The sequence below is a fragment of the Cyrtonyx montezumae genome, unplaced genomic scaffold (assembly GCF_038088225.1).
Source record: "Cyrtonyx montezumae isolate F1298 unplaced genomic scaffold, pur_monq_1.0 scaffold_21, whole genome shotgun sequence".
In the NCBI taxonomy this organism is placed as follows: Eukaryota; Metazoa; Chordata; class Aves; order Galliformes; family Odontophoridae; genus Cyrtonyx; species Cyrtonyx montezumae.
The window spans coordinates 2,080,975-2,102,896 of record NW_027071948.1 but is presented as its reverse complement, the minus strand read 5'-3'; the positions used below and the strand labels follow the sequence as shown (position 1 = coordinate 2,102,896).

General features: G+C 47.7%; 3 protein-coding genes across 3 annotated transcripts; 1 reads left to right on the top strand and 2 right to left on the bottom strand.

Moving 5' to 3' along the window:
* Positions 1 to 1,282: 1,282 nt before the first annotated feature.
* CCNL2 (cyclin L2) lies at positions 1,283 to 8,451 on the bottom strand. Its single transcript, XM_065737967.1, has 11 exons — positions 8,125 to 8,451; positions 7,655 to 7,729; positions 7,270 to 7,379; positions 6,886 to 7,006; positions 6,165 to 6,229; positions 3,239 to 3,338; positions 3,050 to 3,154; positions 2,704 to 2,845; positions 1,953 to 2,070; positions 1,781 to 1,873; positions 1,283 to 1,638 (listed from the first exon to the last, which is right to left on the bottom strand). The coding sequence occupies exons 1-11, from the start codon at positions 8,449 to 8,451 to the stop codon at positions 1,284 to 1,286; spliced, it is 1,611 nt and encodes a 536-aa protein (XP_065594039.1). The 3' UTR covers position 1,283.
* A 560-nt stretch (positions 8,452 to 9,011) lies between these two features.
* MRPL20 (mitochondrial ribosomal protein L20) lies at positions 9,012 to 11,259 on the bottom strand. Its single transcript, XM_065737792.1, has 4 exons — positions 11,145 to 11,259; positions 10,191 to 10,301; positions 9,838 to 9,915; positions 9,012 to 9,185 (listed from the first exon to the last, which is right to left on the bottom strand). The coding sequence occupies exons 1-4, from the start codon at positions 11,229 to 11,231 to the stop codon at positions 9,012 to 9,014; spliced, it is 450 nt and encodes a 149-aa protein (XP_065593864.1). The 5' UTR covers positions 11,232 to 11,259.
* A 5,161-nt stretch (positions 11,260 to 16,420) lies between these two features.
* TMEM88B (transmembrane protein 88B) lies at positions 16,421 to 19,409 on the top strand. Its single transcript, XM_065737790.1, has 2 exons — positions 16,421 to 17,331; positions 19,049 to 19,409. The coding sequence occupies exons 1-2, from the start codon at positions 17,062 to 17,064 to the stop codon at positions 19,316 to 19,318; spliced, it is 540 nt and encodes a 179-aa protein (XP_065593862.1). The 5' UTR covers positions 16,421 to 17,061; the 3' UTR covers positions 19,319 to 19,409.
* The last annotated feature ends 2,513 nt before the right edge of the window (positions 19,410 to 21,922 follow it).

The following is a 21,922-nucleotide window of genomic DNA, read 5'->3' as shown; positions in this document are numbered from 1 at the left end:
GAGACATTGAGGGCAGGCGACTGTGTTGCAGGAATCAGTAACTGCCACTGGGAATGCTAACACCTCTCACAGATCTCACGTTGCTCCACAGAGGATGAAAAGAGCAGGGAAGGCTCCGAGGAAGAGCCGCCGACATTGGATTGTGAGGTGCAAACAGAAGCACCCCATTTCTGACCGTGCTCCAGCACAACATCAACTACAGCTGCACTCAGCACAGCCTGCCACAACTGGTTACATCTCCCCAGTTCAGCACCAGATGTCCTCTTTCCTTTCAAGCAGGCAGTGCTACAGCTCTTAAGAAATTACTATGAAGTTAAATTAATACAAAATCAAATATTTTAATGAAATGAGGGAGCATGAGTGTTAACAGCTCAGGTATACCACTAGAACTGATATTACTGAGCTGGGGGGGTTGCTGTTTTTAAAAGGCTTTCCTTCAACAAGCATGCAGATTGACAAACTACTCATTCTTCAGAGTGCCAAAGATCCTGAGTCAAGAATTCCAAACCACTTAAAAGTGTATATATAGGAAATGTCTTCTGAGCTGGTGGCCTGCACACAGCATTGCACGGATAAAAAATATGCTACTCCCGAAGCACAGAGCTAAATACTTCCACATTTATCAGAACCTTCTACACAAGTTTTTTTTTTTGTTTGTTTGTTTATAGAGTTCAAGTTTTGAATTTTCTGTATATATCTTTCCACCTGTATTAAACAAATGCTTATTTACATCGTGGGTAAGGTGTAAAGGCCGTATTCCCATACTGTACTGTAACACTGCAAAATATATATACACAGATATAACCTAATATAGGCATCAGTTTCTAGAAAAGTCACTTTACAGTTGTACAACATAACTGAGTCAGTATGAAAAGACAGCTTTGTTAGCACCAAGCCACTCCAATGGGTTTCGTGAACATTCTTGGGCCCTCTAGTTCTGCAGGGACTACTCCCACTGAGTAATGCAGACCCCACTGCAGAGCTGGAGGGCCCAAGCAACGCCCTACCACGCTACGGGATGCAGGTTACTACAGAGCAGGCATAGGAGCATCCAGAGACGAGCTCTGCAGCCTTATCAGCTGCCACTCCAGCAGAACAGCCACGGAGACAACCACCAGACTGGAGTCCTGGATCTTGTCAGCACCTTCCCTTTGGATACACGACAGCAAGCACAGAATGACCCTAACACCGACTTTACTGAGACCAAGTGGTTTATGAGCCAGCTCCACCAGCAAACGGGGAAGAGCTCCAGCCCTCAGCTCCCAAAGAGCTCCTCACACTGCTCATCTCCTGTGCCTGCTGTGGCCAGGGTGGTCCCGGTCGTAGCGGTGAGCTGCTCGCTCGTAGGAGCGGGAGCGCTCGTGCCTGTGGTTCCTGTAGTAGTGGCTCTTCTTCTTGTACTTCCCCGAGTGATCCGAGCGCTCGCGGGACCGGCTCCTGGAGCGCGACGAGCTCCTGCTGCGCGACTTGCGGCCTTTGTGGGCCGAGTATTTGTAGTCCTTGGATTTCTTGTAACCCCTCATCTTGGAGCTTTTGTAAGTCGAGCTGTGGTTGAACTGCCTCGGGGGAGAATCGCTGCGGCTCCGGGAGCGGCTGTGGGATTTGGAGCCGCTCGAGGTGGAGTAGCTTTCGCTTTTCCTACAGGAGGAGCGAGGAGGTGATTTTCAAAGCAAGCAGAACCGCTCTGCATCACTGCAGCAGCAGCTCCCACAGCTCAGCACAGCTCACAGGCCCACAGCTCAGCACAGCTCACAGGCCCACAGCTCACAGCCCTACGTACCTGTGCTTCGGGGACGCAGACCTGGACGGTGATCTCGAGTAACTCTGATCTCTGCTCCCACTTCGACTTCCGCTCTCTCGGCCTTTCTGAACGCTGCCAGTGGCAATGGACACAGTAAGCTTTGTTTATATTAACAAAGAGGGAAAGCAAGCTTTTGAGGTGCAAACCTTACCCATTTACAGGGCTATCTGTGGCTGTTCTTTTCGCTCCCTCTGCTTTCCTTTTAGCATTCTTCATTGCCTGAACAGGTAACGGGGAGGGTTTGTTTCCTTTAACCTCTTTTGGAGACTCTATAGAAAAAGAAGCCTTTGTTACCTTGCTTTGAAACCAGGAGTACTTGACTACAAGGGAAGGATGAATCCCCCCACACTGCTCTGTTTTCCCTCTAACAATCCCTCCTGCACACACCTTTGTGCCCATGCCAGTGTACACAGCTGCCCACAAGAAGTGGATCTGAAGAACCTCAGGGCAGAACTAAACCTGAAACATTCCCCCCTAAATGCTATTAAGACATTACTGTCACACTGCCTCCAACACCACCTCCCTTGCTGACCATTCCCTCTCTCTGTAAAGGTAAACTGAGGATGTTATGATCTGAAGAGCCATGCTGCACACCTCAAGTTTCAGCCCAAGGATGCAGGAGAGTGTTCCACATCTCTCAACCAGAAATACTGTTCACCAAAGCTCCCAATCACACCCGGGCTATAATGTTTCCTCAGTATAACAAGCCAAGTCTGAGTACTTCAGTTTGTTGCCAGATACACATACAAGCAAGTCTCTCTGCAGTATGCATTTAAGCCAGCTTCACACTAGTCTGAGTTTAGTCTTTATGTTCCAAGAATTTCAGAGTTGCAGTACTACTCTAACTCTGCCATTAAAGCAGTAGATGAGAACGTACTCCAAAAAGTTCATCCACTGCTTACCATTTTTTGGTACAGGGGAAAATCCTGATGTGTTATCCAGTACTGGGGCTCCTTCAGGTAGCAGACCTTTAGCTTGTGCTTTTGCCTCTTCAATTGCTAATTTCTTCTTTTCTATTTTACTTTCCAGATCAGACAAATCAACCTGTAAGGACAAAAGCCTTGCTTATGACAGAATTTAGTACACTGGACTTTCTACTTACTCCCAGGGCAATGGCCCAGACCCTGTGACTAGCATCCTGTTCCAATAACATACCAAGCTTGCAGCAGGTGTCAAATGGGGTAAGGTTTTCCAACTCATGTTTCAACTTGCAGTCTTTAGGATACTCACAATATGGAGGATACACACCTTTTTTCTAGTATAGAGCTGCAAAATTTTTAAGCAGATCTCCTGAATCTCCTCTTCTGTTGTCCCAAAGAGCAAAAACCAATGTGGACGATTAGGAAGTGGAATCTGAAAGGGAGGGGAAGAGATATTCAGTTTTTGCTTTTACCAAAAGACCTCACAAACCTGAGGTTAATGGAACTATATGCTCACCTCCAGCGTTCTAGCTGCAAGGTATATACATGCACAGGCAATGCTTTCTGGCTGAAATCTTACAAAGACATCTGTTCTCAGGCTATCATTCATGTAATTCCTGAAAGACAGGATAAAAGAGTTGCAGAGCACAAAATCTTGCCTCCCCCAGCGCCCCCTCCACATCTTTTATCCTTTTCCCCACTTCTAAGACTGTTTCTTTCTGCATCCAACTAGACTTCAATATTACATTCCTATAAATCTGAAGAAAATTTGAATTATTTTACCAAAAAAAAAATCCCTCAAGGGGAGGGATGTGTGATAGAAATTAAGTTTGACTGACTGGCTGCTGAAAACTCAGCTGTGAGATGAGAACCATTTTTAACTTCACTTTTCCTCCTGGATCTCTACTGGCCTGCTCTCATGCACTAGAGAGTATTTGCATGAAGACAACGCACAATATAATCTGAGGTACTCAGTTACAGACTTTTAGGTTCACATGTTTCTCTGCAAGAGGGCTGAGCCCAGATGGTTTGGAGAGCAACAGCTCCTGTGGTAGTTATCCTGTGAAAACGAAGTCCACTTCAGCACTCCACTGAAGATTTAAGGGATCCATTCTCCTTTGGAAGCAGAGTTTCCCATCCTGAACAGTACTTTTTTCTTTGTGAAAAGCAGCCATAGAAGAAAGGCCTCTGGGAACATCAGTTCAGGATAACATTCCAGGTTCAGGCAGATCTCTTCCTTGGCACATGAAACACGAGTTCCAAATTGTCCAATTTCAATAATGTTGCTTAAAATGAATATTCACAGAATGAGAAAACTGTAAAATATTGCATATAATATTCCAGTCAGTACACTTGAAAATTATCCTTCTAAAGTCTTAAATACAAAGCAACTTCCTCTGAATCTGTCAGCTGAAACCCTTAAAAAGATCTAGATTTTTTGAGCACATATGTCAAGCAAAGTATCAGATGTGGAAAAGATAAAAAACACAAAACAAAATCCTCAATATAATAAGCTTTTTCAAAGCAGTTGTTATTAATTATGTGGGTATTATTATACAAGGATTCACTAACCTCCAAGACATCCAAACCAGAGACCACAGTCTGGACACACGTATCCACTTTACATGGGACAGTTGAAAGGAACTTGAAGCTTTCAGGTGTCAAACTCCCACCTGCTCTTGGTTGTCTCACATTCTTGTTTTAGCAAAGAGCAACTGCTGCCCCAGATGAGCAGTCATAACCATCAACTCCTCTTTCTGGGAGGAAAGAATTTTAAAAGCCACTCATCACAAAAATAAAATCAGGGAACAAACCTTTGAGCAAATAAAGAGTAGAAGAGTGGTACTCCAAACATTAAAATTAGTACATACTTCCCTTAACTTGCCAAGTTGAAAAACTCGACTGCTTCCAACCTTGGCCTTCATACACTTTGTGTGTGGGCTCAGAATCAGGCATATGAGGAAATGAATCCTTGTCACAATGTATTAATGAAAAGGTAATGCTGTAAAAATGCACATTTCAAAAAATAAAGGCAACAACTGTACTGGATATCCACCTGTTTTCAAGTACTAGAACCTAGGAGCATTAGGCTGTGTCATTGTAACATCAGAAACACGCCTGAAATGGAGCAACTTCCTCCCTCCTCCTCACTCACCCCTCCTTCCTTTGATAAAGAGTGGAAGACTGGTAATGAGTAATATATAATTGACATCTGAATACTTCGTGGATTATGACAAGTTGAAAGGACCCACATGCAACAGTACTGGAAATAATAATAGTAGGAATTTTGAAGTCCTGAATCAGTATTACATGGTTTCTCTCATTTACAAATTGAAACTAGATTTCAGTTTTTTTATTCTGTTAAATCATGAAGGGATGTCTTAAATCCTACCTTCGCTTGCCATTATCATCTAAAATTCCATTTTCAACAGTTATAAAAAAATGTAATATTAAAAACCATTCCAAATATCAATAACCAAGTAATAAAACATACAACGGTCAAAAAAAGCACAATAAAAACAAGTCAAAGTTTAAGCACAAGAAGCAGTTGGCCAGTTACTATACTATCATGTGTATACCACCTGTCTAGAGCCAGCCTTCTCTTTGTAGAGCCTGCTTTGGTTTGACTGAAGACGGCAGCTATCCCTGCACCATAGCGCTTGGGCAGCAGAGGAGAAGTCTTAGTCACTTACCCTCAGAGGCTACCCTTTGATTAAAAGAGTACAGAAAAGAAAAGTCAAAACTGGTTCTCTGCACACAGGCCACAGTACCAGACAGTTCAGTCAGCAGAAATATGATCTTTGGATTCACACTATTTTTAAACCACGGCATCGTTCAAAAGCATTACTGCTTCCAAGTGTTGTCTGTTTATGTTTTAAGACCTGGGATTTTTCCTGAGCTTCCCAGGTTCAAGCAAATCTTTGCAGTAATGAAAGCAACAAGGTAGAGCACGTCTTGGCAACCCTGAATACGCTGTGTTTATCCAGTCTTAGAAGCTGATACCTCACGTTATCCATATGGATAAGAGAAATTTGTCTGTGCTGAGAGGTTTCTGACACACCTGTCATCAAGCTCAGGCAGTGGGAAAGGTCATTTCCCAGCCTGGGAGCAGACTGACTACACAATTTTCTCCACAGAACGAAAAGCAAAACGAAACCCCAAGAAAACCATTGAGCACTCAATGTTTTCCCTTCAGCTGAAAGGTGAAAGCAGAGAGGAGGGGAGTGAGAAGTCAGGATAGAAAGCTACCTTACCATTAAAACACAGCCTCAAACTTAAGAGGCCCATCAACATTTGGGTAGTAGTTTGGGCACTCCAAGAAACACTGGAGCTGTCTGCTGTGGCCCATAATGGCCTCTGAGCATTGCTGCCCAGAATACATCAAGTGACATATTTCTGCTACTGCCCCTGCTGGTCTCTTGTAACAAAGAAAATCAACTTACCATGAGGTCTGGACCAGGTGTTGGTTACGTTCACATTCTAATACCTGAAGGTACATAACGATTATCTGGAAGATACGGGTGATCACGTTATTAACGAGAACCTCGAGAGCCACCCATCTATTTCAGAGGGACATCCATGAGGCATCCACTGTTTTCAAGTTCTAAAACACTCCACCATGGGTGTCTGCAACACCGAGTGTTCACCCACACAACTTCTGCTTTCCAGGGCAGAAGTTGGTGTGAGCTGACATACAACCACATCCGACCTTCCTAGCTCTCCGTCTTCTGAGCTCAGTCACCATGCTATTCATCTAGAAGTCTCGTCTTCAAGCTAGGTATGTTCTCCTACACAACTCACGATTCCTTTTTAGCTGTAACTTGGGAGAAAATATGGCTAGCTGCAATAAGTAACAATGGAAGCATAACAACATTTGCAAAGAACAGACCTAACGTGTTTTGCGTGGCTGGTTTAGTCAGATTTCCCCTAGGTTTGAAAGGAAAGCAACAGAACGTAGGCTACTCTAATTGGAAAAGTTTATACTAACCAACAAACGAGTGCAACTGCCCAATGGGGAAGAAGATGTCACGAGAAGCTAGCTTCACTCAGTTACCCACTGTTCCCAGGAACAAACCATACAGCTCCAGCAGAATTAAGCACTGCACTCAAAAGTGTTCACACCACATGAAAACCTGATTAAGAGTTAACGAACACAATACAAACCTTATGAGGGTGCTTTACATGAACACAAAATCCCAACTCCTTTAAAACTCTTCTTTCTGCCTTAATAATTTGGTTCTTCAAGTTCACGTATTCTTGATCCAGTATTAGAGGTACAGGCTTTCTGCAAGAAAACACCACATTTCAAAGGCAAACTTAACCTCAAAGAATGCTCATCTGCACATTAAGCTGTGTTCGTGTAAAAGTAAGACACACCACTACTTCCAGCACCAAAAGCTTTTAGTTCAATTCAATCAATTCAAGTCTCTCCTTAATGAGATCATTTCAGGATGGTGTCTGATTTATTAAACACAAAGAGCAGCCAGTGAAGTTTGAGAAATGAAACACAGCACAGATGCTTCGGAGTATTTCAAACCCCAAGCTTACTTTTTCTCTCGCAGATGTCGAAGACGATGGAACACATTAATGACATCCCTTATGCGTCTCGGTGCTTCCTCGATTTTGGATGCCAGGTGAACACAGGCCATTGACACGTGCTGAAAGATAAGCAATGCAGGAGACTGATGCTTTGCTCAGATCTGCTGCTCATTTCCTCCAACAGCTTAAAGAGGGATAACGAGAGTGGTAAAAACAGGAAACACTGGAAACTTGACAAAAATCACTGAATACTACACAGCCTCGTAAAGTTATGTGGTCAGTAAGCCTACAGGTCAGGTACCAATGCTCTGATCACATCTAGGGTGGTAATTAAGCAAAACAGAGCAAAGGCAAGGTCACTTTTGTAGATGTGTACATCCTATCTTTTTCTTACCTCCATGGAATGCTTCACAAAAGACTTGGTATAAAAGAAACGCTGAAACAGCACCTGTCCCGTAGCCATGGCAACCTGAAAGGGAAGCAAAAACAACAGGTATTACTAAAACCACTCCCAGGTCAAAAAAATACTACTTCGGGTGATTTCAGCAGGTTTAAGACCAGAAACAAAGCGGGAAGTTTCACGTCGAGCGCACAACGGAACACTCCACGAGCGAATCCCACCAGGGCCGCGCAGCCCCCCTCCCCCCCCAGCCCAGCACAGCTCGGCCTTAACAAAGCCCAGCGGGGCCTCCGCCCCCGCTGACATCAGCGCTTCCTGCCGCCGCCGCCGCCCGGTCCCGAGCCCTGAGAGGCGGCCCAGAGCAGCTCGGGGCCAAATAGGGCCCAACTCCAACACCGATCCCGACCCCATATTTCGGCGCGGCGAGGCCCGGCCGCCCCACCCAGGCCCAGGCCGCGGCCTACCTGCGGGAGGCGGAGCAAGATGCCTGCCGCCTGGATGAGCTCGCAGCCGGTGACGCGCAGCTCAGTCTCCGTGTCGGGATCGAGGCCGCTGCTCATGGACGGGGTGAAGCGCAGCGTGTGCTCGGGCAGCAGGCAGTTCTCCAGCGTGATCAGCACGCCCGAGTACAGCCGGTCCCCGATCAGAACCGCCCCGGGGCCCGGCACCGGCAAGCCGCTCCCCGCCGCTGCGGTGCTGCCCGCCGTAACGCCAACAGCCTGAGGGCCCGCGAGGCCGCCGCCCGCTACCGCCGCCACTGCCGCCGCCGCGCTGCCCGACCCCGCCGCCATTTTGTGGTGCCGCCTCACCCGCCGCGCTCTCCTTCCCCACCGGGCGGCGCCTCACCCACTCCGCTTCCCCCGCCCCCTTTCTACTTCCGGCCACCTCCTATTTGCGGAGAGCGACAGAGCGGTGAGCAGCGATTGGTTGAGCCGCCGCAACGGCTGACGCTCGGCCGGGCAGCGTGACGCAGCTCTCGGGAATTTGAACGGAACGAGGTGGGCGGGACTTCCGGCTACGGGGCTACCCGTTCTGCCCCCGAGGGGCGGATCGCCCTTCGCGGCGCGCGGTCACTGCGATTCGCTTTCCGATGGCTGTTAATAAAAAACTCTTTATTAACTCTTTCGCAGCGGCTGTACCGCACCGTGCGCGTTTGAACTGCAGCTTTCACGCACCGCTGCCGGCACCAAAGTCCCGCCCTTCGCACGCGTGTAACGGAAGGAAAACAAAACGCGTCTACGCCAACGCTGCGTCCTGCACTGCCACCCTGCCAGGAGCAGCACGGGGTCGGTCCACAGCTCTGCCCTGCGCTGAGTTCCTGCTCACGACGCCCATCTGCAGGTGCTGGGTGTCAATAGTGGTGCACGATACGGGAGAATATCCCCTCTGGCTCCTTCCCGTCCCCCAGGGCAGCGAGCAAGCCTTCTTGTCTCCTCCTCTGGGCTAAGGCAGCTAGGGACTTGAATGTTTTCGGCTCATAAATGGCCAGATCCGCAATCATTTTCCTGTTCAGCTCCACCTGGGTCTAAATGTAAGATGAACTGTTGGTTAAGTACAGTAGTTTTTAGGGAATAGGAACAACACTGCAATGCCTAGTAATTACCTGAGGGTTTAAGGCAAATTACCATTTTTTTCCTGCGCTGTACAATTTTGGCACAACTAGAGAACTGTCAGACATGATTACTCAGCCACAGGTATCTCCTTAAGCCACTAATTGTTTTACCAACTTTCTCAAAGTCTTTCCAATACAAACGAAGAAGCAAAGAACAAATCTCTTATGTTCTCAGCAGAAGACACTGTATATGTTTGCTTCTTCTGAACCTTTTAACAGAGAACCCTAGAGAAATATCCTTCTCTGAGCAGCTACAATGTCTACCACAGTGAAAGGAGATCAAAAGAAACAGGATTAGGGGAGAATTTAGTGCCTCACCTGAGCACAGCTTCTCTCATTGCTAGAACTAGGAAGCAGAACAGTGCTGGAAGAAGTTCAGTCTGTCAGAGGGAGCTTTTCCACCCATGCTCTAAGCTGGTATTGCCTGTCCAGGCTCCAGTTTGGAACTCCCCCCATTTCTCTTCAAGGACTGGCAAGTAGCAGTTGCACAGAGTTTTTTGCTGTTGCAGCCAGCAGCCTTTTGATTTGTCAAACTACATCTACATTACTCAAGCACCATCCTTACCTTAAACAGATTGCTTATGAAAGATGAATATTTCAAACCATGTTCAAGAGAAGCTGCTTCAATCCTAGTGATCCAGAGCTGAAAGTGTAAAAATTAACATATTAGATGGTAAAATATTATAGACAATATAATAATATAACAATATAACAAACATTTTGTTATGTTGATCTGCTCACACCTAGTACATTTAACATATTCACACCTACATTTTTCTCAGTGCAACATACATCTCTATGAACCTCAGAATGTGAGCTTTTTCAAATCACAGACAATGCCTTCCCCAAAGTAAAATGATTATATCCGCTCTGTGCTTTTCCTGTTTTACTGTTTACAGATAACAGTTTGCCCTTTACCGCTCTTAGGAACCTCTTCTTCTGTTTCCTGGCCTGTGTTGACTTCACAAAAGCTCTCTGAACATTTCGTACAGCCAACTTATAGCAACGGCTCTTCCGTCCACGAAAATGCTGAAATAAAACCAAGATGTTCTTGTTAACTTTAAAGCCATTAAACCCTTCAGTATTAATAACATATGCTTGTTTGCACTTCAAAACCCTTCACAACAAGCTTCACAAGACAGAGCCATCAGTTAAGCCTGTGGATGGCATACACTGAAAATATTATTTCACCTTTTTACAACTGAAAACTGAAATTTGTTGCAGGCTGAAAACTTTCAGTACTGCATGAGGGAGAGAAAAGCCAATCTCACTCTAGGTTGTGGTTCCAGGAGGAGGGCAACTGGTGCTTTTCATCAACCTCTAAATCTTTTATCATTTATCTTCATTCCTGAGCTGCCCTCTCAGTTTTGTCAGTACAGGCGCAGGCACTGATGTCCCTGCATCACGACAGTTCATTGCTGTATGGTGAACGGAATAACCATCATCCAAAAAACCTCACATGGCTGCTGCCATCACTTAAGTGAACATTTCCCACCTCAGCTCCGCAGCGAGGATGCCAGCCTGCCCTTGGAAAAGGCTCTTCCCCAGCCGAGGCACAGCAGTCAGAACTTCAGTTAAAACCCCATTGTAAAGCAACACCATTCACCGATTAAAACACTGGGCGGGGGAGGGGGGGGGAGGGCGGGGAGGAATCTGTTCCTTCATCCAAATAAAACCAAACCCCAAACCCAGCATTTGCAGGCTGATACTCCCCCTCTCCAGCACAGACTCCCCCCAGCTCCTCACCCACACTGCAACAGCCCCAGACCTCCAGCGTTATTCATACACCCGGGCCATACAAAACATTTTTTCAGCCCCCTCCAGGGATCCGGACGTCCCCGGGCAGCAGCACCCGGGCCGGACCGCACTCACCCGGGCATACTTGAGCACCTCCTGCACCCTCCAGAAGCGGTCGGACAGGCGGCTGCGCAGCCACAGCGGAGCGCTCAGCAGCACCATCTCCGCGCCGAGGACACGGCAACGCCGCACGGCTCCGGCTTCCGGGGCGGGCACAAAGCGGGGACGGCCGCAGCTCTTCCGCCCGCTGCTGGCTGCTCGGGATAGCGCCGGACCAGACTAGGCCGCGTCGAGCCAAACTAGGCCGCACCAGACCAAATTAGGCCACACCGAACCAAACTAGGCCGCACCAGACCAAACTAGGCCGCACCAGACCAAACTAGGCCACACCGAACCAAACTAGGCCACACCAGACCAAACTAGGCCGCACCAGACCAAACTAGGCCACACCGAACCAAACTAGGCCGCACCAGACCAAACTAGGCCGCACCAGACCGAACTAGACTGCACCGAACCAAACTAGGCCGCCCCAGACCAAACTAGGCCACACCGAACCAAACTGGGCTGCACCAGACCAAACTAGGCCACACTGAACCAAACTAGGCTGCACCAGACCCAACCACACTGCATGTCCCAGTGCTTGCTGTCCCTCTGGGAGAACGGGCACATGGAGCTGCATGGTGGCTCCTCTTTGCAGACTCTATGTCCCTGTGCACATTTAATGATGGATTTTAGAGTTTCAGCCCCACCTGGCTCGTCTTGGCCTGCTCTTCTCTTGGAGGAAAGACCAGAATTGCACTGGGTGCATTTGTTGCATGGGTGTTAAAAGAGTCAGAATGGTTCAGTTCGTGCTGAAGCAAGTTTAAATTAAATGATCAAGTCCAAAAGCTCTTGCTGTGTATGTTTCATTTTGTGTTTGTATTTTTAGCATGTTCTTTTAACCCATCTTTAGCACTGGAGCCAGCCATTCTGTCCAGCTGGAGTGAGGCTTTCCTCCTCACTGGGTTCCTGTCACTGCCCAGCCTTGGTGAGTTACCTCAAAGAGGACAAATAATGTACAACTTAGTGCTGGTGGCACATCCTGCTGTGACCTGTGGAAGTCATGTGGTGAAAAGTGAAAAACTGCAACTGACAGACCACAAGATGGGGCTGTTGTGATAGACAGGAGTGAAGTTACTTAGCATTAAGCCCCTGCCGTCAGAGAAGAGAACTGGTGACGTTAACGTGCCGCTTTGAGCACCTCAAAGCAATGATGCTCCTGTTAGAAACTGCTCCTTAAGTTACACCAAGACACTTTTCCCACTCTGGAACTCAAACACAAGACAGCAGAAATGATTCGGGTTTGGATTTGAGTTGCCTGGCACAGTGTTGTCTTTCCATGGCTTAAGCCTGAGTTCGATAGTATTCCCTGCAGTTTGTTGGTGGTGGTTAGCTGTTCTTTTGCTTTCCCTCCTTTCTCCAGTTAGAGGGTTTAACTCAGACTTGAAAAATACTAGATATTTGAACCAGGAGCTGCTGGCAGCCATTCGCCATGCTGTGACTGTTCAGTAGCCTCCATGCCATTTGTCATATTTATTACATCCAATGCCATCTGTTTTCCTGCACAGATTCAGGGCTTTATTAACACCATGGCTGTTCTGTGCAATAACTGAACACAGGATGTATGCCATAGTTATTTCCCTCTGGACGTCTGGGTAGGTCTGTGCAGACATTTCACATTTTGCAGCTTGAGGGAAAGCTATTGGCTTCTGTTCTCCCCTAGGAGCCATTCATCCTGAGAGAGTGGTGAGGAAATGGGTAGGTCAAGATGAAAATGGTCTTTTCATACAATGTGACCGTTTTAAAGGTCATTCCTCCCTATGTATTTTTCATCTCTTTCTCTCATACATGAAATCATTAGTAGAAGGGAGATAGGCTCGTTTGTGGTCTTTGAAAAATGTTGATGATTGATACTGACTCATGGGCCTGCAAAGACACAGAACACATGCAGGCTCTGTTCTCAGCCTCGCCACTGGCCTGCTAGCTGACAGAGCAAGCAACTTCCTTCTCCACGCCTCAGCTTCCACATCTGTGAAAGGAAAGGTACTCATACTGCTCCTTGAATATCATGCCTGAAATTGGACTGGGCAAAACCTGAATGTGTACGCTAGGTATCATTCTGAGCCTGTGGTAGCACACTTGCTTCAGATCTTTTGTCTCTCCCAGTCTTAAATTATTCATTGCTACCATGAGCCTTTTGAAGAATGTGAACGTGAATTCTCTGTTTATGAAATGTCTTAGCTGTGCCCTACACCGTACATGCCAAGCAGGTTTGTGTCCCTTGTGTTTTTCCAATCTGATTTTGAAACCCTTTAGTGGCACAGCTGGGAAATCATTCCGGGATGTGCTCAATGAGAAGTTTCTCTAGCAGTTACTCAGAAGGTTTTCACAGTCTGTTCCCTTTCTCCCAGGAAAGCATCTGTCCAAACAGAGGTGCTCCTGGGGTTTGCAGTTCTGTTAAAATAGAAATCGATCTGTTAGCTGAAGTGCTTTTGAAATCGATTTACATTTTGTTGATTACATAGCACAGATTTCAAAAACATTTCAGTGCTTGACATTCAAAAATGAAAAGGACCCTCTTTGGGTTTGGAAGACAGTTTTCTATTTATATTTTTTTACATACCACTCAAAGCCTGGGTAAGTTAGTTTATAATCAGCTTAGCCAAAGAACAAATCAGGCTGCAGGCTGATGGCAGAGTCTATTTTTAACATTCCCCCCCTCACCTGGCACATCAGCTTTAATTTTTTCTTCACTGTGAGAGAACTCAACAGACAGAATAAATAACGACACACAAAACAGGTGTCACCTTCAGCACCAGGGCTAAAGGAAATAAAATGCCTCAAGAAGAATCTAGCTGAAGTCATTCCTAGTAAGGAACAGCACAGCTACCCAGTGCTTCGGGTGGAGTGTGGGTCTCCAGCTCCCAAGTGATGCTAAGTCCTCCAATATTGCTGCTTACAGGTGAAGGGCTTTTCTCTGCAGTCAGGAAACAACAAGCATGGAGTACATCCAGTTGGAACATAGCAGGGAAATGGCTGCTGTTCATCCCTTTGGGTGAAACAGGCACGTACAGAGCACAGGAGGCAAAGTGAGTTCCCTCACTATGTCTGGCCACTGTGTCCATGGGAGATCTGGAAGGCAGTCCAGACAAAACACGCTTCAGGGAAGGAATGAGAAGGAGCACATGGCTGGAGAGCACCCAGGAAGCAGAGTGTCCTTTCAGAAACAGATGGGACTAGCTTGCGTGCAGAAACGTGCCTGCTGTTGTTTGTTCCCTGCCATATTTTGGGAATAAATGACTCCTGTGCCACTTCATAAATAAACAGGATTATACGGGAGATAGCAGCTCCCTTTTTTATTTCCTCCTTTCCAAAACATCATGAGGAAGCTGGGACTTGGCATAATTAATAAACCTTTCAGCACCTTTTCTGCAGTTAGGACTGAAAAGACCCTTTGTATCTCAAAGCAAGATGGTGAGTGATATGCAGCTGAAGATCCAACCAGGACCTGAGTACCAAGTCTGCCTTCATGGAAGTTAGTGCCCTTGATTCACAGTCACAATTACTTCCACAATAAAACCATTAGTTTTAAGAACTGCAGAAGTGTAGCCTGTCTTCACAGCTCTCCTAGGCACTATGCAGATCACATTGTAATTAGGTATCGATACCTCTCCTCTCACATCTCCATGTGCCTTCCAACTTTGTTCCCCAAGGAGGTGGCTGCCACAAGGAAAGGCTCTTCCTGCTGAGCAGGCAGGAACATTAGCATTTGTGCTTCCAGTTGATTAATAAAACCTTATGATTAATTCTTGCTTGATTCTTAAAGGAGCTGGGAAGTTGGTGAGGAACCAAGGGCTGAAAAAAGAGAAGAGCTGTCTCGGCTCTGTGACCATAAGCCAGGTTTCCCTTCCAGCACAACCCTTTATGTGGATGTTAGGGCACTTGGGGCATCTGTAGGGCTTCATGGCCCTGACATGACCCAGCTGTGGTTTCCATCCATTCCCATTTAAGCTTAGGCTCCTCTCTGGGTACTGCTGTAGCTTTGTGTGTCCCAGGCCTGGCTGTGCTCTAGCCAAGCCTGCCTGGGGACCTTGCTGAGCAGGACTACAGACTGATTTCTCACTTTCCTCTTGCCTTACTCTTCTTTGAGGTGTGTAGGTGATAAGCACAGAACAAGGTGTTCTATGGCCACGAGGGTTTGCACCCTTAGTAAGGATGCTGCACCTTATTTGTGAGTTGCACTCAAGTGCAGACTAGTTAGAGGAACTTTTATTGCTCAATATTCATGAGGTGAAGCTCACGAGACTGGAGAGATTCTACAAGAAGAGCCATAGAAAAATAATGAAGTAGTAAGTGAATCAACTGATAATTGTAATAGCTAGAGGAACTGCATAACCAATGTGGATGGTGCTGAGCTGTTATTAAAACTCCTTATTTGTTTCATAAGGCTTCACTCTTGCTGGCCTTTGAAATCAATACCAATTTTCTCACACTGCTCTTCAATCCACTTGAGTCTTCAAGCCAACACTCCAGTGTTGATTAAATGTGGCAGGCTGCAAATGGTCTCAGGATGTCTCACTTTGTACAAGCATTATGTGGCAGTCCTGAGCCTGGGGAGGGCAGATACTGGGAGAACTGGGAGGCTTCCTGAATGAGCCTTCCCTGAATTCAGACATTGCAAGCACAGCTCTGTGCCCCAAGCAGTTTCTCAGCCCTTTCCTAGTGTGGAATTTCTCTAGGGAGGAGCAGCAGAAGTGGAAGATAGGACTTCTTAGGTTTCCTTCCCTGCTCTGTGCTGTGATGAGCTCTGCCTTCTGGTATGACCTGTGCACCTCCTGGAAGAAAGTTTTCTCCCTCCTGCATGAGTGAATGCATCTGAAAGGTGATATAAATGTGATGATAACAATGATTTCTTGAATAATATTGATCAAATTAGGAAGGGAGAATAGGTGATCGTTACTCTGCCTTCCATACAAGAGTACATCAGTGTGCTCTGCAGACAATAACAGCAGTGAGAGCAGAGAACAGAAGGTTTCTAAGCTATATAATGATTATTATCAATTACTCCAAGGCATTTTAATCTGGAGAGAAGACGTAGAAAATGAATCATGGGCAGAAAAATAATTTCAGTTTGAAAAAGACCATCTTGCCCTGGGAATGTATGGTTTGAGTGTGGCTCCTGGGTGCTGTGTGCTAAATCACTTGTGAGGCAGATGTAAGTGATTGGCTGGCACAGAAAGCAGCTTCAGAAGCCACACTGTAAACAGAGCAGTGCTGTGAGGCTCTGAGGAAGGCACTGCATGCGTTGGAGCACTGGTGACAGCAGGGAGCAGAGAGCACTGAGACCACACGCTGCTCCCATCTCTGATTCCAGCTCTGTGTGCTGTGGGTAAGGACTCCAGCAAGGCAGAGGGAAGGGCAGCTCCTCTTCGTGATCATCCCTGGGCATTTCATTTGGATGAGAGTTGAGAGGGAATATCTCCATGGGTACAGGATGAGGAGCATGGAAAAGTGATTTAAAGTCGACGACCTGTCTGGAGGTGCTGGTGTTCCTGGCAAACAGCAGAGCTCGGAGTTGGAGGAGGAGGATGAAGCCAGGTGCCCTCCTCAACTGAGCCACCCATCAAAGCTGAGAGCAACTGCTGGAGACCTCTTGGAATTGTACTCCTGGGGAGAACGGCAGGAATTCAGTGGTGCCATGGATTCAGAAGCAGAGCTATAGCTGTTGCCAAGCTGCCTTGAAACTGAGATCAGGACACTACTGAAAAACAAGCTAAGAAGGAACAACTAGTCCTGGGAAAGCAGGTGGCCAAAAGGCCATTCCTTCCTTGCTCCATTACACTCTCTGGCTGTGTTCTTGTCTATATATGGAAGAGCTAGGAAAAGCCTAGGCAGATCTGTGGCCAAAACACTTTGGAAAAGGTTTGGGTTTGATCACCAGCATTCTTGGATCATGGTTGACCAGGAGACCGAGGACTTTGCAGCAGAAAGCCTCTTGGACAAGCCCAAGATGCATCCCAGCCTCCCACCGTATGACATGGATGACCAGCTCCTTCCCAGGGAGCCACGGAGCACCTGCAGCTGCTGGGCATGGACCCTGCTGATAGCCACCATGAACCTCTTAGTCTTTTTCATCAATTTGCTCCTGATGCTTGTGATCTTCACCATTGTGTTGCTTCCCACCATTGTGGCGGTTTACTTTGGCTTCCAATGCCACTCTCGGGTAAGTAAGCTTTGCTCCATTTGGAATGGAAGTTTGAATGGGGAAAACTAAAGGGCAAAAGAGCTCTGGTGGTGTTTGCTACCCTCCATTTAACTTTTCTACGGTGTTTGTCATGTTGGAGCTTTCTAAAAATTAAAGCCTAGCAGAATCTTTAATCCCTCTTAGATTCAGATGTTCCTGTATAGTTTCTCACTTACAACAGGCAATGTGTTTGCTCGGTCAGGAAGGACTCTGGCTGTACCTACTCCACGTGGTTGCTGTCCCCTGAATTTCATTATTCCAAGAATACCTATGAATTTCCTCTTACGTTTCCATAAATATGTTTGGAATCTGTTGATTAAGTGGATGCCAAGAAACAATTTCCCTACCAGCAGTATATCTTAGAGCAGCTTGATCTGGTTTCTCTTGCAGGTTACCCAGAGTTAGGAGTGTTCTCTTCCTGCTTTGGGGAGGAAAGAAACAAACCCCACCATACTTCCTCCCAGGAGGGAAAATGGGCTCCGAAAATAGATGCTGTTGGCCGCCCCATTCCACAAACTCTGAACTAAAGGGAAGGCTTTAAATCTTCTCAAAATGATCTATATACCTGAGAAATATAAAAGGAGGAGGTTGTTTTTTCCCCCCTCCTGTGCATCCCATCTAGTCAGCCGAGTCCCTGGGACTTCTGAGTGAGCAGATCCTGGTGTGAGAGGTAATGTTTCAGCACACAGACCCTTTGTCTTTGCAAAGAGGTGATTGGGACCACTGGCCTAGGGAGACTCCAAGCTACTCCTTGTATACAACAGGGCTCTGCTTGATGGCTTTGGGTACTGAGGAGAGACAAAAGGCTTTCGAGTACAGCAGAGTACATCAGACCTGAAAGCAACTGTGCTGCTGTTAGCTGCGAGGAGTCTTTTAATGCAGACTCATCTTTTAATAGGGGTAGATGGAGAATGCTGCAGGTTGGCTTGACAAGAGCAGCCCTTTGTCCTCAGGCTATCGCTGTTCTCTGCCTTCCTCATAACCAGAGGCTGATTTCTGAACTGCAGAGCCATTAGATGGGTTTATTTTCTCTCAAGTGTGATTGTGCTGCCTCTACTGCAGAAAGCATATAAAGAAAGGAGGCTGGGGGAAGTGGGGGCTGCCCGGGCATTTGTTAGCACAGGACCAGTGAGTGCTGCTGCTGCCAGCAGGAAAGCAGGGCTGTAAGCCCCAGGACTAGGACTGTGCTGAGTGCCCTGCAGCAGCACAGGGTGAGAAGGACCTCTTGGCAGGTGTTGAAGTGCTATAAGATCCAAATGTGTACACGCTGCGTAGAAGATGGGGCACAAAGTAGGCTTGGGAATATGCAGCCCACCAATCTGTCTGCAGGATCCAACGTTTCTGCTGCATTTTATTTACTTTGCCATAATTGCCAGCGTGTTGTGCTGCCCACATCGGAGCAGCAGCAGGAGACCTTTTTATTTGGTTCCCAGCTATTGAATGCTAAGCTGTGCTGTTATGGATAAGTTAATAAAGATGCTTTCCTGCTTCAGGAGCAGTGTGGCACCCTCGTCTCACAGCGATGCCCGAGTAATTGAAAGGCTGATTAAAGCTCTGTCAGTCACATCGCATCGCTTGAGGACTGCAGAGGGAAGAGCAGCCGTGCCTCGTTGGGAAGGCATTGATACCCATGGCTGCGCTGGTCCCTGCTCCTATCCACCAGCTGCTCCGTGACAAGCTCCCTCTGTTCCCACAGGTGCTGCACTCGACTGCCCGCTACTGCAGAACCATCCTGGATGACAACAGCTCCTCGGCCCTCATCATCCTGGGCTTCGTCATCATGTCGCCCCTCATCGTGGTGGCCATGGCCACCTACTGCAGCCTGGCCAGGCGCCTCCGCCTGCTCATGTGCTTCCAGCCGTGCAGCCGGGCCCTGTACAAGGGTGTGAAGTGGCGTTGGTATGAGGAGGGTGGGCTGTGCTGCTGTGCCAGGGGCTGCAGCCCCCACGTCAAAGCCTGGGTCTGAGCCAGGGGCCCCATCCCACCCGGCGCTCCCTTCTCCCTACCCTGCCCCATCCCCAGCTCCTCCCAGCACCACCCCAAAGCCACAGAGAGATCGTCAGCGGTGTTAAAGACAACGTGCAGCAGAATGGGAACTCCTCCAGGGCCTGCTGTGCTCATGGCAGCTCTATTTCCAGTCTTGACAGCGTGGTCACAGAGGTCTCCTTGGGTTTGGCTGCCGCTGGGGAAGCATCCAGCCATGAGGAAGCAGCTGGGGTTTCCCTCAGTGCTGGGTAGTCCCAACCTCTTCCCAACCTCTGTAGGTCACTGCCTCTGCAGTGTTGGGGATCTGCAGAGTTCCTACGCACCAGATGTTCTTCCCCAGTTAACAATCCCTCTTTCCCATAGCCTGTAGCAGTGCTATGCTCATTTTCCTGTCCCTGAGCCAGGTTGCTGGGGTGGCTGCAGATAAATACACACACCAACCTTTGGCTCTGTCAGCTGCTGATCTGAAGCATGCTCGTCTGGTGATAGCTGGTGGGTATTAACCTGCAAATCGCTCCTTGTCTTCTGTTGTGGTTTTGTTCAGCTTTGTTTTAGGACTCCTGGCAGGACAAGCTGGAGATCCCTAGTGGCCTCAGGGTTGCTGCAGGCTCTCCAAGGGCTGAGTAAGAGGTCTCAGAGAGAGTGGCTTGTCCTGAGACACCTGGATGTAGCATGAGTGCTGCACAATGAGAAGAGTGGATGTGAGAAGATACAGCAGCCAGGTGTAGGACTGTGTGATGCTCTCTTTCAAACACCAATGGGTCCCAGTGTTCAGGCACTGCAGCAGTGGGGCTGTGTGCTGCTCACTGCTGCGAGCTCCATGCTCCCCCCGCTGCTCTTCCAATCTGCCAACTCTTGTCGTTGCAAGTGCTGCGTGTGAATAAATATCATGCCAAATCTCCACCGGGTGAGTTTCTGTTCTGTCTCATAGCATGAGCTGCACCAGAACCAGCTGGCTGCGGCCCATTGCAAACTCTTGATCTATCCTCAAATAATCAGTGGTGGCTACAGATGAAAGTGAATTGGTTTGTAGCACAAGCTGGTGGGGAGTAGCCAAAGCCTGGGCAGCTAGATACTCAGCCCAGCCACCAAACAGATGGGGATGGGGGCAGCTGGAGGTGAATCAAAGCTGGAGCTGTGAGCAATTATGGCCATTGGTTGGGGCTTTGGCCACTGTGTTGTTTTGGGATGGTAAGAGGCTGAGCTCTGGACTCCAGCAGTACTCTGTGCTGTTGGCCAGCAGTGTAATATATCAGCTTTGCTGGCTCTACCTGCATGTACAACTGAGCTGTTCTGCCATCCCTTGTCACCATTGAGCCCATTCTGGGAGCTGCAGCAAACCAGCCTCAGCTAAACCACCACCAAAGTGCTTCAGGTGAAACTGGTCTGATGTGTCTCATTTCCAGTTCAAGTTTCTGCTTCATGCTTCTGTGTACTGAGTGGACTTGATCCAGCCCAGAGCCTGAATGGCTGGAGGAACACAGAATTTTAAGGCTTTTTCCATTGTTTTAGGACTTTGCAGGGTGGGAGTGCTGAGTGAACTCTTTTGCTCTTTTCCTGGTCTGACTTGCAACCTAAAGCAGACCTCAGGGTAAGCTCTACCTCAGGGGTGCCCTGCCATGACTACAGCTCAGCAGTGACACTGCAGCCCCGAGCTCTCTGTCCTTAGAACAGAGGCATCCTTCACGTCCTGTGCCTTGGGGCAGCTGTGCCAGCTGGGGACTGTGCCTGCAGATGCTGCAGGAAGCTGTCGTGTGCATGCTCCTCAAACCCTCAGAGTGGCTTTGTTCTGGAGCTCAGCACAGCTGTGCCTGGCATCCTGCTGAAGAGGAGGGCAGTTTTCTTTCTTTCTTTTTTTTTTTTTTTAATCAAGCTTCTGGTCTGATAAGAGGCTACAAGGGTTTTGAGCCAGGAGTATTCATTTTCACAGTGTGAGTTTCCAAGATAAAAAAATATTACCCAGAGAAAGCTGAAGGTGCCAACAGTCAGTGCCAAGCAGGCAGCTTACCTTGAGCCAGGGCTGGATATATCCCCAGCATGAATCACTGGTGACAGCTGCTTTGTGCCAGATTTATGGCAGGTAACTGCGAGCACAATAAAACTGCGAGTTCTCATCCTGCAAAGGTGAAGAGGAAAAAAAAGGGGGAATAGTGTGAGAAAACATTAATAACCCAACTCGTGCTGAAATGGGGCTAATATTTCAGATGCTGCTGTGCATCACCTGGTCCAGCTGTGCTTCTCGCTGCCTCCATGGAAGAGCTTTTACCTTTCCTGGCACTTGTACAGATGTTTGCAGCTGGCATGCAGCAGTGCTATGGGAAATAAGCAGCAGAGGAGGGCAGGGGAAGGACGGCAGCATCTGTGATTTGGGAGTCTGGATGTGCTGCAAGAGAGGTGTCTGCTTTGTGTCTGCAGGGCTTCGGATGAGGATGCTGTGAGGATGGTGGTTCGGCAATGCTGAGGTTTCTGGAATGTTCTGTCTAGGGGGAATTTGGGCATTTTTGGCTTGGGTTCCCCACTCCTGAGTTTGTTTGGAAGTGAGAATGTAGCCCTGCTGCTGCTGCAATGGGTGTACTGTTTCTAG

What these genes read in the sequence shown, in the direction of transcription:
- CCNL2 (XM_065737967.1), bottom strand. Translation starts at nt 8,451, where the DNA reads ATGGCGGCGGGGTCGGGCAGCGCGGCGGCGGCAGTGGCGGCGGTAGCG. An exon ending in TTGTGAAGCATTCCATGGAG is followed by an intron (nt 7,380 to 7,654) that starts GTAAGAAAAAGA and finishes CTTATCTTTCAG; the next exon opens with CACGTGTCAATGGCCTGTGT. An exon ending in CACCTGGTCCAGACCTCATG is followed by an intron (nt 3,339 to 6,164) that starts GTAAGTTGATTT and finishes CCTGTCTTTCAG; the next exon opens with GAATTACATGAATGATAGCC.
- MRPL20 (XM_065737792.1), bottom strand. Translation starts at nt 11,231, where the DNA reads ATGGTGCTGCTGAGCGCTCCGCTGTGGCTGCGCAGCCGCCTGTCCGAC. An exon ending in AGGTGCTCAAGTATGCCCGG is followed by an intron (nt 10,302 to 11,144) that starts GTGAGTGCGGTC and finishes GTTTTATTTCAG; the next exon opens with CATTTTCGTGGACGGAAGAG. An exon ending in TCATAAGCAATCTGTTTAAG is followed by an intron (nt 9,186 to 9,837) that starts GTAAGGATGGTG and finishes TCTTACATTTAG; the next exon opens with ACCCAGGTGGAGCTGAACAG.
- TMEM88B (XM_065737790.1), top strand. Translation starts at nt 17,062, where the DNA reads ATGGTTGACCAGGAGACCGAGGACTTTGCAGCAGAAAGCCTCTTGGAC. An exon ending in GCTTCCAATGCCACTCTCGG is followed by an intron (nt 17,332 to 19,048) that starts GTAAGTAAGCTT and finishes CTGTTCCCACAG; the next exon opens with GTGCTGCACTCGACTGCCCG.